General features: G+C 37.1%; 1 protein-coding gene across 4 annotated transcripts in view; it reads left to right on the top strand.

The window, feature by feature from the left end:
- Positions 1-17960, top strand: part of CNTN6 (contactin 6) — a 304683-nt gene that overhangs the window by 220302 nt on the left and 66421 nt on the right. For all 4 annotated transcript variants that reach the window (XM_060766325.2, XM_060766326.2, XM_060766324.2 and 1 more), the window contains 4 exons: positions 6215-6393; positions 7595-7731; positions 9981-10110; positions 11560-11710. In XM_060766325.2, coding sequence (XP_060622308.2) covers positions 6215-6393; positions 7595-7731; positions 9981-10110; positions 11560-11710 — 597 coding nt within the window. The remainder of the gene's footprint in view (positions 1-6214; positions 6394-7594; positions 7732-9980; positions 10111-11559; positions 11711-17960) is intronic.

Below are 17960 nucleotides of genomic sequence, written 5' to 3' on the forward strand. Positions count from 1 at the left end.
ATGGATTTTTCATCATCCTTACATAGCCACCTGCTGATGGGTAAGGGATACTGACTGATGCAACCCCTTCGCAATAAACCTCACATAGTTATGACTCAGTCTTTACCACATCCCCATCATGACATTCACAGACATATCCAGGTGCTATGAATCAAACACATGTTCATCAAAGTTTTTTTTCTTTTACTAGAAATGCTGTGCCATTTCTATCTAACACTTTTGCACATAAAAAGTGAATTTTCCTCAGAATAAGTAATTGTACAGAAGTTGATTATAAATTGTATGATTTTAACTGTATTTGTGTTTGGATTGGTGGCACTAATGCTGGAGCGGCCTAGCTGAGAGGAGTGCGTTACCATGGAGACGATGCTGTAGAGAAGTGGGAGGAGCTTAGAGGGGAGAGTTTGAAAAATGACAGTTTATGTTCAGTCAGAGTTAGGGTTTAGCAGTGAGGAGTTAGAGTGAGGAGTTGAGAGAGAAGGAGAGGAAAAGGTGGCTGAGTGACTTCTGAAGCAAAGTTTCGAGGCTTTGGAAAGCCGGGTCTGGCTATTGAAAGTTTCTCTGGCTAGGGTAGCCGAAAGGGGGAAACATAGCCGGAATTCTTTAGTCCAAGGAGAGGCTAAAGAATAGCTTATTTAGAATTTGATCTAGGAAGGATCAAATAAGGGAAATATCCCTGTATTGATACTTTGTCCGAAGCAAGTGCTCTATGTCAAGAAGATACTGTATAACCTGAAAGAGTGTAACATTCATCTAACCAAGCATTATTCTGAGTTCCATAAGAAAAGTTACCACTTGCAACCACACGCTTTGTGCTCAATAAACTTGTTAACTTTTGTTTGAAGACTCCATTAATTCTGTGTCCAGTGTGCCATATCTCCCAATAATACCTCACATAACACATTGGTGGCACCATTAAAAGTAATAAATAATAATTCATCCCTCCTCTCTCCTAACTCGTTACAGTAATAAACTGTAGGGCTGGGCAACCACGGAAAAATTTGTTTCTAAACTCAATTCGTTTTTAGGGGGGTTTTGCATTTCGTTTTTAAAAAGAATTCCGAAATTTTTCTTTAAAAAAGTTTGATATTTACGAAATTTCGGAAATTACGAAACAATTTTGAAACAATAACGAATCGATTTGTTAATGGCGGACACGATTGTGCAATACGCTAAAAAAACCTCCAAATGGGACAGGGGGAACTTCTGAAGCTTCCCTCTCCCTCTGTTGTTGACTGTTGGTGTGATAATTTATTTTTTATCACTGATAAAACAAACAACAACCATAAAACTTGCACCAGACATACGGAAATAATAACGAAATAATAACGAAACAATTTCGAAACAATTACGAAACAATTACAAAATAAATTTTAAAAATTCATTTCGATTTTTAGTTGCTCCTGAATGGTTCAATATCGCTTCGTTATAAAAAAAAATAACGAATTAATAACGAATTACAAAATTAACGAACGAAACCGCCCAGCCCTAATAAACTGTGAATACTGTTCACAAACTATTCATTTTTTGAAGACTTTTCTACAGCAGAATAAAAAATGCTGGTATTTCTTCAAGGATAAAATTAGTAAATAATGAAATCCCATAATGGAAAATGGTACTACTTTCACTTTCTTGACACTAAATCTACTACCGGGCTCTACTTGTGGTATGCTATTGAAAGAACAAGTTATTAGACAATACCTATTAGCTAAGTTCTCTGTATTACAGGAATGGGAAACATATGGCCCTGTCATATCCCTTACATTACCTAGAGATGGTGGCAGCTGTAGTCCAATAGCCAGCTTTACTTATTCCTACAATGTTACTTAAAGTTCAAAGACGGAATTCAATCAAATGCATGAATTACGCTTAAAGCCCCTGTTAAAAGATGTTCTGAAATGTTCACAGCCTTTTAGGTGAAGCAACCTTCTTTTCTTTGCAAGCAGCATAAAAGGCAACCATGAAATGCAAACGCTATTAATATTTCAAAGTGTTCTGGTGACATAATATATCATGAAAGTGAACCTTGTGTGTTTCCTTATGTAACCATAAGTATTTATAGCCATGTTTGCACTTGAATATTTTATCACATAAAGTATATTGATCTAAATATAAGCAAAAATGATAAAAAGCTATAGAAATGTAAACCAATGGTACACTCTTGCAAGTCAATCAAAGTTTTTATTGTAGCCCCTCTCTTTCTCTCTCCCTCTTTCTGCTCATCATATTTAACCCCTTTGCTTGTAATTTATAATTCTTAGCTTCTTCTTTTGATTTTCCATGGTGTGCTTTATTGTTTTGATTAGTAATAGCTACTCAAATAAAATGTTGTTTTTTTTAACTTATACTGAAATGCCATTTGTCTGAGAGAATGGATTAGAATTAAATTATGTTAGACACCTTCAGGTCTAGGATTCCTTATTTTACTCCCAGGTCATGTATTGAAGTAGGTGACATATCATACATGTGTGAGAAGGTCAATCTTTTGGAGATTGCATTATTGTAATTTATTTATATAGCGTCATCACTCTACATGGCATTTTACAACTAACAGAATATTAAAACGGTTCCCTGTCCTCAGGCTCACTATTTAATTAAGACAAAAGAAAAAGGGGGTGGCAGTGGGGACAGTCTAGCAGATTATGTCTAGTGAATCCTGCCTCCTCTTCTTTCCCTCTAATGTATTAGAGGAGGCAGCTATATGTTATACACATCTTCCCATGCTCTGCAACCTACGATTTTAGGCATAGTAGCTTTCCTATGTTGAAAAAAGATTCAACTGCTAGTCTTTTATATATAAAATCGAAGAGGTATTATCTTGTTATTTAACCATTGCAGAAAAAATGCATCCCACCCTCTTTGATTCATTTTCCAACACAATGATTCTTTAAGCAATACCCCAGTCCTTTGTTTTCTAACTCTGGTGGTATTTTGCATTTGGTGAGGAAGTAATTGAAAACAGTCAGCATGAACAAAAAAAAATCATTTATGACATTTAAGCTATGTTAGGAAAACATGCAGTAGTATATTAAAGCTATCATCCTTTACCCACTTACTTGTGTGGGACTCTTGGCAATTATTTCTGAGAAGGTCTGTGTAGGATTGAGGTGTAAAATGTGTATTTTTATCATAGTGCATGCTCATGCTGTCTCACTTATGACTCATTTTACACATATATAGTAGGTTTGGGGATGGGGAAAGTAAATCACACTATGCTTAAAACAATTATGTGAATCAGGCACCTCTCAATAAGTATTATAGGCATCAAGAGGAATTTCAATCAAAGTTGTTACATTAAAATCCACAACTGCAGAACTGTTCACAAAGTGCTATTTATGGTTAATTAGTCCTATTTTGAAGTGTTAAGGAAAGAGAAATTTACAACTAAGAATATTATTGTAACTGAGGATTATGGACTTCAAGTATTTTGCTCACTTACATGTAAATCAGGAATAAAAAACAAAATTAGCAGGGATTTGAAGAGCATAGAAATGAAGAGAAAAACAATGAAGTACAGAAATATTATAACACAACAGACTAAACACAGATTAAGGAGAGCATTTCATCAAAATGTCATATCCATATCAAGAAGAAAGTATATTTTCTTAATAGCTTTGTGGAGTCAATCACACTAGCTCAGTCTGCTAATTTTCCATTGGATTAAGTGAAAGAAAAAGTAGACTTTGAAAACAACATACCATCAATGTTATGTTTGGGTTCAATTTTATATATCGTCCCAAGCAATATTGTCCTTTTTGGCTGTGAAGCGCAGAATTTAGCTAGCTTCCCATTCTGTTGAGTAAAGAATTTTAATCTAATGGAGGATGCCATTTCATAACATAGTATTCCAATGAAGTTGAATTATGAGACAATCAAAACAGCTAAAAAGAAGTACCTTGTCACATAGGGTATAGCTTAACAGTGGAATTCCACAAGGTCATAGACTTGGATTATACTTTGGCAGAAGAGTAGGCAAATTAACAAAAAGGGAGTAACAAAAGTTGGCAAAAAGAAGTAATTGATGGTTTTATATAATCTTCACTTTGACACTATAGTTCTGCTTTATATCGATTGATGAAGAATATTAAGCACTGCAGTGGTTGCTTCCACCATCATATACTGCTTGTGAAATTTTCATAGACATCTAAGGTGGTCACTCTGGGAATGGAACGCTGAAATTTATAAGCCATTATTCTGATTGTAGATAGGTTTTCATTATTCCTCACAGTTCTCAAGATATATTCTTAAAACAATGATGTCTTGAATCACAGATGAACACCACGTTTATCTAGAATACTCAATTCCATAGAAGAGCTTGGAATACTTTTGGAGTACTTTAGTTCATTTTGCTAATTAATAATTCCACAATTCCAGAGAGTACAATGTTTGGAAGTAGATAACTTTGCTGAGTCTAGGAGCCAATTTCCACCAGAAACTTAGAATCCCCACTGCAACTCCCACATTGCCAAAATTTGAGAAAATAATGGAAAGCTTTAAAACAAACAAAAACTCTGAAAAACTCTGTTCGAACAAACATTCAATTCCCATATTAAAGGAGAATCTCTGATTTTCCAGCTAATTTGGCACCATAGTTTTGCTGGAGAGGAAAGCAAATGGGAGCTATTTGTGACCAAGAGGTCTTGTGTGATTATTATTATTATTATTATTATTATTATTATTATTATTATTTCTTACCCACCTCTCCTCCTGGCTCAAGGCGGGTTATGGAATAACCGAAAAAATTAAGCACATAAACATTGTTAAAATTCATCAAATACTCATCTTAAAATGTATTTCTATAAAATATACATATTAGAACTTATTTCTATAAAGTGCATATTAAAATACACAGAACAGATATTAAACACGGGGCACAAGTTTAAAATTCATGCTTAAAAGTGGCTGGGTAGGCTTGCCAGAAGAGATAGGTTTTTAGATGTTTTTTTTTTTAATTCTGACAACTCATTTAGCTGTCAGAGCTCTTCCAGCAGTTTGTTCCACAGTCTTGGGGTGGCTGATGAAAAAGTGCTCTGGGTGATGGTTGCTAGACGAGTTCTGGCAAGCTGGAGGAGCCGCCCCCAATTTGTGTCTGAAGCAAATTGTACGGGAGAAGATTTTCTCCCATACAATGTAGGTAACTGCTTTTGGTTTCTTTCAGCTACATATGTTATCTTAAGCCAGTGGTTCTCAACCTGTGGGTCCCCAGATGTTTTGGCCTTCAACTCCCAGATAATCCTAACAGCTGGTAAACTGGCTGGGATTTCTGCGAGTTGTAGGCCAAGACATCAGGGGACCCACAGGTTGAGAACCACTGTCTTAAGCCCTTGCCATAAATTCAGGTTTCTTTGCAAAACTAAAGGAAAAGGATCCCAGAGAGAGTGTTATTTTAAGCCCTTGCCATTAATCCAGATTCTCTTGAAAAACCAAAGGGAAAGGATTCAGATAAGGTGCTATCTTAACCCCTTGACATAAATCTAGGTTTCCATAACAAATCAAAGAGAAAGGATCCCAGAGAGAGTGCTATCTTAAGGTCTTGCCATAAATCAATGTTTCATTGAAAAAACCAAAGGAAAATCTTAACTATGGTGCTTTTAACCCAGTTCTTTATCAAGAATATAAGGCCAAACAATGCCTAAAATGACAGGAAGGTGGGCCTGAGAAGCTCCCACCATTGCCACCAATGGGTTGGATCAAAAACATATCTTTCGGCTTCCCAAGTCAAAAATGGATTTCCGTCTTCCTTTATTTGGAAGGCTCCCGAAAAATGCAACAGGAACCCCACCGAAATCCAAGACACTGAAACAGATCCTGGTTTACCCAAATCACACAACCCTACTATCTAGTCTTCCAGCTGGCTCTCTCAGGACCAGCTGTGTAACAGTCCCAAACCTACCATTATCTATCTACACAACATCTAACACATTAAAATAGGAGCAAGTCCATCCAGGCCTTGTGGACTCAGCCATATATTTGCTTCCTCTTTGCAGATTGCTGAGTCACATAAGGCTGGAATGGGTCTGGGGCTGCAATCTGTTTACAAGAAGTACATGAGCAAACAACAGAGAGCTGGATAGTGATGTTCTCGGTTCCGGCCTCTTGCTGAGTCACACCCAGATAGAATATATCACTGCTTTACCTCAGAACCCATGTCTTGTTTATACATATTAAAAAGGACTGAAGTTTCATATGTTCCTAATAAGTTTTATTCATTTAGTCCAGTTCCTAGTATCAGTTGGAGGAGAATCGATGGGAACCCATTGTCTCGAAAAATAAGCACATCCAAAGGAATCCTTGAAATCCCAAATTTTCAACAGGAAGATGAAGCTACTTATGAATGTATTGCAGGAAATGTTAGAGGAAGAAATGCTGCAAGAGGCCAACTATTTCTATATGGTGAGGAAAATTGTATGTAATTTTAAATTTCTGCCCTGGACAACAGGTGGCTCTCCTGTTTTTACAACTCTCATCTGCTACGGCTAGTACAACCAATAGACAGAAAGTCTGGGATTTGCATTTCAACAACATTTAAATGGTCTCAAGTTGCCTGCTTAGTCTTTATATGTTATACCAATAAAGTTGCTAGGTTGAAAATGGGACAGAGCTCTTGTATCTTTAAGAGTTAATAGTTAACAGGCTTTCCCTAGTAGGTTGATCTGTAAACTAATAAATAGTCGAAAATATGGTATTTGCTCATCCTAGTTCTATTAGAGTGAGCATCAGCAACTCAGGTTGCTTATTATAAGGACACCTTTTTTCTTTCTGTGGTAATTACCTGTAGCTGTACTTAAGCCAGCTGTAACAACATTTTGGTACTTAGTGGTGGCTGTTGATACTACTTCAACTGTCATGGCCCCATCTTATAGGATTCTGATATTTGCTCTTTGGTGAAGTACTTGGACTTTGAATGGAATTGAATGTTTTGCTTTATATGATGGAAGCCACCTTGAGTCCCTTCAGGGAGATAGGGCAATATACAAATAAAGTTTTATTTTATTATTATTATTATTATTATTATTATTATTATTATTTATTAGACTTCTCTATTAAAGAGCCATTTCACTGAACTACAGCACTAGACCACTGAAGGAGAGAACGCATAATCCCTCACCAAACTAGAAATACAAGGATGCTTCTGCTAGAAAGTTGTAGTCCATTCCTCTGAATTATAGCTATTAGGAGGAATATGTCACATCCCTCACCAAACTAGAAATCCAGGGATTTAAGTCCCAGGAATTATTAGATAAAGACATGTTACTAAACATGTTATAAAACTTATTTAATAATGTAGTGTTGGTGCACCAGATCATCAACTATTATTTTTAAAAAGGATATTGCTTCATTACCATTCTGATAATAATAACCAATGTAAATCCATTGGTTTCAGCAGGTGAATTCAAATTATGACTAGCTATAGATATAGCCCAGGATTTTAAATTGATACTGTCTTAATAACACAAGCAGAAAGCTATTTTAAAATTTGTATTTGTACACATTTTATATTTTTAGGCATTACATGTGTAAAAATGCAAGGAGGGAGGGCAAATTATTAGAATAAAAAATAGCTACAACAATTTTCTCTTTTTATGTTGAATAGCACTCCCTGAATGGAATAAAGGCCTTGAAAATGCCCATGTCTCTCTTTATGACACATTCATATGGGAATGTAAAGCAACTGGAAAACCAATGCCTTCTTACCATTGGCTTAAAAATGGCCAGCCACTATCACCAGAGGTAAAATCTATATTTGATTTTAACTTTTGTTCAAAATATGCATCCATTTTTTTCTTTTCTGAAGCTTTCTCTCTCTTTCAAAATCTCTCATAGATATACTGAATGCTAATCCATATTTGATAGACTGGAGATTGCCTTTCCTTTGGTATATAATAGAACAATAACATAATTATTTCAATCAGTTGTGGGGTCTGGGAACATTCTGGGGTACCCCAGTTCCCCTGCCCTTGTTAGATTTCATTTTTAACAAAAATGCCTCCAGGAATATGGAGCCAATTTCACAAATTTTTGTCTTCCTTGAGAGGAATTCATTTTGATACTGCTTTTTAATATAGGCACTTCATTTAATTATCTGGATGTATAACTGCTGCTGTCAACCCTATCCCGCATGATTTTTTAACGATACCTTTTTAAAACTATCTCAGCTTGTGGCTGTCACCATGTCTTATGGCATAAATTCTATAAAATAATTATGTGTTGTGTAGAGAATTACTGTCTTTGGAATCTATCATCAATCAATTTTGTAGAGTACTTCTAAATTCTGGCATTACATGAGAGAGTGAACAATTTTGCTCTGTCTGTTCTCTCCACACCACATTTTTTTTAAAAAAAATGCTGAGTAGCACTGAACTAAAATTAAATTCAAGCCAGTTGGATGATGAGCGATTTTCCCCTGTCAATGCCTTGCACAACAGAATAACATTGCTTTTTTTTTTGCGCAAACGCTTGTGCAATTGCTTTGCAAAATGTGGTGCAAAGGTATAATAAAGTGCAATTCCATTAGCAAGGATTTTCATTCCCCTCAACATACATTTGATGTAGCCCCCTTGTGAATATTTATTTACTAGATTGCTTATGTAACCTTTAAAAAATCATCTAAGAAGCACTAGAGAGATGAGCATATGAAATAAAATGCCTGTGTTATTATGCTTCAATTCACAGGATTTTGTATGTATGTGAGGGGAAAAGTGCGTGTGTGTGTGTGTGTGTAGAATTGACCCTGAGGACCAAAAACAGCCTGCAGGTACAACTAAGTATGCAGAAGATATTTGTAGCCAGCTCCATGGAAGTCAAAAGTGGATAAGTAATGGAATGCTGTTAATTAGATTGCTGTGTACCAACCAGGCAACCCGAGGCTGTGTTCTCATCAAAGATTTAAGCTAAGCAAGGTTGGAATGGGTCAGAACCAGGAGGGGAATCCTCCAAGGGACACCTAGAGTGCTGAGGAAATGTTTTGTTTGTTTGTTTTAATTTGAGAAGCGTTATTCCTATGACTGCTGAGAAGTTCAGAAATCCAGATAATCACATCTCCCATTCCATCATGTTGGGAAATCACAGTGATTTTTTTCACCTCAAATATCTGTTTAAAAATTGGAAACATGCTAAATGTTAAAATGAGGATTGTCCCAATTAAGTTTCAGATGGATACCTTCAGTGTGACCTTTTTTTTTGCACCTGTACAATTCGCTATTTTCACCTGTACATTTTGCTATTTGCTATTTTACAAAGAAGAAAACAATTTTAAAAAATTGCTGATGACTGAGCACACACAATTTGGTTTTTTTTTTTAAAATGAATACACATAAAAATAACCAGAGCCACCTGGGGACAGTTAATTTCACTAATCAAAACACAGATTCATACACCATCAACAAGGCCTAATTTGGACTTGTCAATCCAATGAAAGAATTTGGAAAGCAAAACAGTTTCAGACTTAGCTAGTTCAGCTAACAACATACATTTGAACCCTTAACATAACAGTTCAATGAACTGATATTAGCAGCTAAAACTCCTAAAGTACGGAAAAGATCAAGGGAAAATGGATGGTGTGGCTTCAGTGATTCCAAATTTCCTTCACATAAGTGCAGTGATTAGACATAATTGATTAGATTCTTTCATTTACCTGTTGATAGCTGTTCAGAAAGCCAAGACTCTGCTTTCCCCTTTATTTCTCCCCTTATTTCCCCTACAGTTTTGGTGAATCAGTCAAAATTGCTTTGCATTATGCCATGCTAATCAGTCTGATCTGATCAATTTAGAAGCTGGTATGCATCTGTGTATCCCCAATTTGGTCCAGGATTTGAGATATATCTGATTCAGTTTAACGGTCCTCATAGACTTTTATGGGGATAAAGTGGATAGGACAAGCATTCGTTCTATCTTGGACTGGAGTAAAAGAATATATCAATGTTACAAATAAGTAAATAAAATAACTAACCAAAAATAACATTGTCTTTCTTGCTTTTAAGGAAAGAATTCAAATTGAGAATGGAACCCTCACTATAACTATGCTGAACATTTCAGATTCTGGCCTATATCAATGTGTTGCAGAAAACAAATATGGCTCAGTATATTCCAATGCTGAATTAAGAGTAATTGGTAAGTTAATGGTGCCTGAAAAAATGACTTGCTAAAATGGGAAGACTGAAATATGAAATAAATGTATATGATTTATCAAAACAAACTAGTCTTACTGAGTAGACAATTTAGGGAAAAGAGATATAAAGGAGCATTTGATATATAAGAAAAAAAGTCAGTGATCAATAATATGTCTGCCCTACATGTATTCCTACCCAAGTCTAGAGCCACTTGAGTATAGCATCATGGTCAAATCAGTTTTCTTATATGTCCTGTGTCTATATTGGACTTTGACAATGGAACAATATGCGGTTTTATACTGTCCTGTTGCTAGTCAGGGCCCTTCCCTACAGAGCCAAAACCCACAACCCATCATGGTTTAACCTGAGGTGTCCAAAAGACACCTCAGGTAAACCCAGACTAATCCAGACTAAACTGACATTTCCCAGTTTACTCCACATTAAATAACAAATCCAGATCTTACTGAAAGGTCCAGATCTGTTGAGGTGCTGGGTCTCTAGGGATTGAGTCCAGGGGCTGCGTTCCACAATCCCAGGGATCAATCCTCCACCCTCCCCTTCCAGCCTCTCATTTTCTCCAAAACTTTACTGGGTGACCTGGCTGCATGCTCAGACCCCTCAGCAATCCACCCTCCCCTCTCCAAACCTCTTGACACACCATTTTGACATGTTGTTAGCTTTTTCTTTCACTGAGGGGCCTGGGAAAACAGGAGGCTGGCTGGATGCCCTTCTGGATCAACTTCTGGTTGTCCAAGGAGAGCAACTAGCCCCCCCCCCCCCCCCCCGCTCCAGGGAAAGCATACATTTTGGGGCAGGTGTCAGGCCACAATCCTAAGAGAAACTGGATTTAAAAGTCCCAGTTCCTGTTGGGATTTGACCTTTTGTAAGGGCCTCCTTCTTTTTATCAGTAGCTAAACTTACCTGGACAGGCTTTTTCATTTAGGCAAAGATCCTATATGATTGAGTATATGAGTATAACATGCAATGTCCATCTAAGGCTCTCCCACAATGGCCATTCGTTTGCTAATAAACACTGAAAATGATTGCAATAAAAAGTGAAAACTTTCTGGCAGAGTCAGATATAGGACTTTTGCCAAGATCAGCTGATGCCTTTCAGAGGTCTATGTGGATCATTAGTCTTCATATAGTTATGGAAATATAGTCACATGCCTTTACACTCCCCTTTGATCATCAGGTACAGGATGGCCTGTCAAAAGGCTATTATAGAGCAACAGAGAATCCTAAATGTTGCATAGAGCAACAATGATGCTGAACATTGCAGATATAGGAACAAAGAAAACAAAACATAAAAGCATAAGATGGAGTTTGCATATGCCATTAACTGGATTCCAGAGTATGCATGTGTAATTGATAAAATGCCTGATTAAGTTATAAACAAAGTAATGTGTTTTTTTTAAAAAAGAAATGCTGGTTTTTCTATTCTTTCTAGCTTCTGCCCCTGATTTTTCCAAAAATCCTATGAAAAAAAATTCTGTTGTCCACATGGATGGTGAAATCACAATTGAATGTAAACCAGATGCTTCTCCTAAAGCAGCTATTACCTGGAAAAAAGGCACAGAGTCTCTAAAACAAAGCAAAAGGTGACCCTAAAAAACTTTCTTTCTTCTAATTCTGGAAAATAGTTTATCAAATCTGGTACCAAAGTTCTGCTCATGAAGATAGAGGGAGTTGACTCATTCATTGTTATGTTTGCTTTCTCTATTTCTTTGAACACCTGATCACCATGCCATATCATAAGCTGCAAATTTCTTCATAGTGGGTTGCTATTCACTCTCCAGTTCATAGAACCAATTTTTCAGTGCAACAGGATATAACCATGTGTTTATATGTAAAATTGATTCAGATTTTCACAGATATTACTTAATTGAATGGCTGAGTAATCAGGTCTGCTGAATTTAGATCTTGCAAAATTTCTTCCCATTGTAATGCTGTAGGTTTTTTTTATACATGGAGAGGTGTTCCGGCACAATGGCTTATCATTTTGAATGTAAATAGCATTTTGTTTTTTAGATATTTGTGGTGACAAGAAAACATTCTATCATACTATTAACACGATATCATGATATGCCCATGGTGTCAGAGATATATAGCATGTTGTTTTGTGATGGGTCATTCTTTTCTGTTGATTTTTTTTCTGAAGCTTTATTCTGTTGAGTTTTTAATCTTTTGTTATCAATGTATTGTATTTTGATATTCTCTTTATAAACTGTTTTGTAGTTCCTGTATATATGGGTCATAATAATGTCTTCAGAACTAGTTATAAATGGTGTTTCTTTACTCATGATTCATTGGCCTATTCTAGCCTGTTCCACCTGGCATTATGGTTTTTCCAAGACCTTTTTAGAGAGTGAGTACAAGAGGCAATTGCCATCAGGTGGCTATATGCACATTGGCATTGTTGTCTTGGTGCCACCTCATTGCTTTATATCGGAGATTCACAAACCAAGTACAGTTATATCATATGGGTGATGCCTGGCTCAACAACAGTCAATGTGAAGAAGATCTTGGAGTCTTAATGTCTAAGATCTTCTGGGGTGGCCCTGCTCTCGACCCCACCTCTATCACAAGTGAGGTTGGTGGGGACGAGGAACAGGGCCTTCTCGGTGGTGGCCCCCACCTGTGGAATTCGCTCCCCGGGGAAATTAGATCAGCGACATCACTCCTTTCCTTCAGGAAAAAACTGAAAACATGGATTTGGGACCAGGCATTCGGACAATCGTGCAGATAAAGAAAGGACTTTGAGAATGGCCAGGAAATGACTAATGGAATGGAATTTGGAACTCTGAAAGATGAACGCTGAGCATGTGAATAGTTTTTATATGATGTGATGTATATTGATTGTTATTATTGTTTTAACTGTGAGAATTGTTTTAACTATGGTTTTGTACACTATGTATAATTTTTGTATAGGCATCGAATTGTGCCTTTTGTAAGCTGCCCTGAGTCCCCCCTCGGGGGTTGAGAAGGGCGGGGTAAAAGTACCCAAAATAAATAAATAAATAATGGACAACAAGTTGAACATGAGCCAAGCAGTTTGATGCACTAGCTAAAAAGCCAATGGGAATTTGGGCTGCATCAAAGGAGTATAGTGTCTAGATCAAGGGAAGCCATGATGCCCCTCTGTTCTGTTTTGGTCAAATCTCACCTGGAATATTGCATCCAATTCTGGGCACCACAATTATAGAGTGATATTGACAAGCTGGAAGGTGTCCAGAGGAGGCTATCTAATATGATCAAAGGTCTGGAGACCATGCCTTATGAGGAGCGGCTTAAAAAACTGGGCATGCAGAAAAAAAGGTTGAGAGGAGACATGATAGCCATGTTTAAATATTTGAAAGGAAGAGGGAGTATGCTTGTTTTCTGCTGCCCTGGAGACTTGGACACAGAGCAGTGGGTTCAAATTACAAGAAAGGAGATTCCACTTGAATATTAAGAAGAACTTATTGACCATAAGAGCTGTTTAGCAGTGACACTCTCTGCCCCAGAGTATGGTGGATGACCCTTCCTTATTTATTTATTTATTTATTTATTTATTTAAAACACTTATATTCTGCCCTTCTCACCCCGCAGGGGACTCAGGGCAGAGCACAACATATATGGCAAACATTCAATGCCAGGACATGAAACCATAAATATATAAAAACATTAAAATCACATATATCCACATCAAAAGTTGCTTACAAACCATCTCAGGACACCATTTTGCCTCATTACACTGCCCCAAAGGCTTGGTTCCACAGTCAGGTGTTCACCATCCTTCTGAAGGACAGGAGGGAGGTGGCTGATCTAATATTGCCAGGAAGGGAGTTCCATAACCAGGGGACAATCATTGAGAAGGCCCTGTCTCTTGTCCCTGCCAAATGTGCCTGTGATGGTGGCAGGACCGAGAGCAGGGCCTCCCCAGAGGATCTTAATTTCTCCAGTGGTTCGTAAAGGGAGATGCAGTCCCACAGGTAAACTGGAGGGTTTTTAACAGAGGTTGGATAGCCATCTGTCAGGGGTACTTTAATTGTGCTTTTCCTGCCAGGAAGGGGGTTGGACTGGATGTCAGGGGTATTTTAATTGTGCTTTTCCTGCAAGGAAGGTGGTTGGACTGGATGGCCCAGGTGGTCTTTTCCACCTCTATGATTCTGTGATAACAAACTCTACTACTGGCAGCATCTTTGTTTAAGATGTTTACATTCATATTTTAAAACCTTTTAAACCTCAAATTAAAATTTTAAATTTAATACTTTATAAATTTAGGGTTCAAAGTGTTACTTTAAGATATTAATATATTACTTTTAGATTTGTGCATGATTACTTTAGGTTTGTAACCCAATTTTCCGCTCAGTAAAATATAATCTTATTTGGGATTTGAACTCCAGTCTGAGTAAATTACTTCCTTCTTCTGTTGCTCTTTTAGAAATATTTTCTTCTCCCACCTTTTCTCTCTCTCTCTCTCTCTCTCTCTCTCTCCCCCCCCCCCCCTTATTTTAATTTTGTTTCTTCTTTTTCACATGCATCCCCTGCCGTTCTGAGCATTTGTTATATTCCTATCAAACTCCTATTCTACTTCCAGGTCTTATTTAAAGAGAATTCTGTGGGTGTTGACACTAGAATCAGAGTAATGTGAGGTATCTAAAACACATTCTGCATAAAAGCAAAATGAATACAAATTGATCTCTTCTCTTGATGGCACAGTGATATTACTTAGTGGACCAACATGATTGATTCTCAACTGCTCACTTCAATTAATCGCTTCAGCTCTATTTCTGACTAATGGGCGAAGTGACAGAAATCAAAGACATAGATTTCCTTTCATGTGTCCAGTCATCACATCTTGCATCATCCAGTGAGATATGAAAGTGCATGCAAAATTTCAGACTACTCAGCAGAATAACTTGGAACACTTTCTCTTTTGGCTAAATAAAACTATATTAACACTAGGGAAACATTCATATGACTTTCACAAGCTTATTTTCATTCCCAGCATGTTAGTCTGGGATATGACATACAGGGATCTTATAACACCTTAGACACTGAGAGAATAAAATTGGTAGCACAAACTTTTGTAGACCATCCAATTCTTCAGCTGCCTCTGAGGAAGTATGCTTATTTAATGAACATTTATGTTACCAACTTCATTCACTGTTAAGATACTACAAGATCTTTGTACTTCCCAAGTCATCATTCAGCCTCCCAAAGCTGAGCCAACAAAGTTCTCTAGGTAGTTCTGACAATCTTTGCTCTTCCTGAATTTGGTTGTATATTTCCCATCTGGAACAGGACACAACACATTTGCATAGAAATTCCAAATTGACTTTGAATGCAATATTCCTGCTTCTTGGCAGGGGGTTGGACTGGATGGCCCATGAGGTCTCTTCCAACTCTATTATTCTATTAATCTATGATTCTAAGACTTGAAAATGAGAAGGTTACAGCTGGCATGTGGTACAAAACAGACATAAGCAATTAGATCACATGCCAGCTATAACCTTCTCATTTCAAATTAATTTGGCATTTAAAGTATTGAATGCGGCTAGGCGCTAATGTTTCTGAGTCAAAACCTGATACCTCGGAAGTCTTCTGATGATGTCATTGAGAACTAAGTGTTTACTTATTTACTTAGGCAATCCCTCATTGTCCAAGTGTGATGGCCTTCCAAGCGTAGTCTCTTCATGATGGATACATAGGTGACTGTGAAGCCCTATTCTTGATCCACATGTTCTTCCAAGGTGAGGGCATAGGTTTCCAGGTGAAAAGCAGCCCTGGTCAGGGTTGGTTTGACATGCCTTCCTCTTCCTTTTGCACTCCATTCATGCCTCTTGTTATGTGGAATGTGGTGGCAACTTGAGGAGGCACAACACCAGAGATGGTGAAGTTTTTCACCTTCACAAAGAGAAGGGGTTCTTAGCAATTATCCAAGGAGCTTCAGCCCTTAACTAGTTTCCAACCCCAAGATGTCTGACTCTTAGAGTTCCTCATTAACCCACGTTCTTCAAATGATATTTCTCTCCACACTATTTGCCCTTTGCCTTCTTTATACAGAGAAACAAGGACAGGTAGGCAACAATCCTGAGAAAAGCCACTTTGTCAACAGAAGACCACTGTGTGAATGGAATATTAACCAGTTCACCAATGTGGATAATACCTTTGATCTGATCCAACATGGCTTTTCCAAGTTTCTTATCTTCATATTTCAGCTTGAAGGACAACATGAATCTCTTATAGTTAAAAGAATTAGAAATCTCCTAGGTTGGTTGGTGGCTTTGTCTGCTTTTGAAGAAGGGATCTTAGCTGATTTTGCACTTTTACTAAATAGAATATTTTGATGCCTTTCTAATCTCCTACCTTTATGATCTTTCTTTTTTTTCTTCTAAAAATGAGAAAAGGGAGAATACTAAATAATCTGTAATCACAGAAGTGGGGAAGAAGAGAGTGTTAAAAATTCTTCTTTAAGGTAATACTTAGAAAGATGAAAGCACTTCTTTCCAAGCCTATGATTCTTAGTTCCCATTTCTTCTTTTGTTTCCACTTCTCTGCTGCAAAATGGCCATTGGATGACCTAGTTAATTAAAACTTCTTCAGATTTCTTTTGTTGGATTTCATCTTGTTACTTTGAAACAGTGAAACTATTGAAAGTTGGAGGAACTCTTTATCACGCCTGTGACTTCTGCAGGGAGTCCATTGGCATTTCAGGAAAGTTCAGCATAGGTCTCACTCAGGCAGAATCTTAAATGCGATCAGCAGACAATGAAGGGCATTAAGCTAAATTCAAAAAAGTAAAGAGCATCTTTTCTTCTACTTTTTAATAAAAAGATCTATCTGGAACAACAAAAGGCTAGCAGTGTAATCCTTCCTTATGTAGGAAAGAGATACTTGCTGGGATTAACAAAACCCAGTATACCTTTGAACACCACTGAATGATTATTGCAAAAGAGAGATTTGTGTATTTCTCCTCTATTTCTATCACAAGACAATTGAGAAGCAGAGTTGTACTTCTCCTTGTTATCCATTACCAGTTGGCATATTTGCAATCATAAGTAATAAGTGAACCTCAGATTTATTTAAGTAACCTCAGATTCATTCATGAACTGCCTGTAGTTATGTATGTATTTTATTAAATTTGTATGCCAGATTTCAGTCGAAAATTGCTATCAATGTGACTAACAATGGTAAACAAGTAAGATGCAGAGATAAATTTTAAAAGAATGGAAACAATAAATAAATAGACATAACAGCAGCCAGTATGTTAAGATAAGCTTTGGTCACACTCACGACACATCTGAAATACCTAAGGCCATTCAGGTGGTTGCTTAGAAAATGCTTGAAAAAGAAAGCGGAGAGGGAGATAGCTGATACGGGTGTCGATTTGGATTTCAGATAATTTCATTGATTTGGCAGCCTAGCTACCCAAAAACAGACTAGGAAGGATCCCTTCAAAACAAAACAAAAAACAAGCCGCTTAATCTTTCAGATAAATTAGAGAAAGATCTGTTGATTCGGACTTATCTTTTTCACTCCACTGCCCCAAGGGTGGAGCCTGGTGGTTACTGGCTAATAATGATTAACAAGAGCAGCGGCAAGCATTTTTTTCCTCCTTAACCTGACCATAGCCAATCAGAAGAAGGAAGTGAATAACAATGTATTTTTGCAAAACTTGGTCTATAGTCCCTTCAGAAGAAGGAAGTGAATAACAATGTATTTTTGCAAAACTTGGTCTATATATAGTTGCACAAGGTCCTCCATTTTCTGTGGGTGGCATGACATGAGAGAGAGAGAAAGAAAGAGAACTTGTGTGCTTAGCTGACTACCATTCTATAGAAGCACAACCAGCCAATGAACAAC

The sequence above is a fragment of the Anolis sagrei genome, chromosome 2 (assembly GCF_037176765.1).
Source record: "Anolis sagrei isolate rAnoSag1 chromosome 2, rAnoSag1.mat, whole genome shotgun sequence".
NCBI classification, from domain to species: domain Eukaryota; kingdom Metazoa; phylum Chordata; class Lepidosauria; order Squamata; family Dactyloidae; genus Anolis; species Anolis sagrei.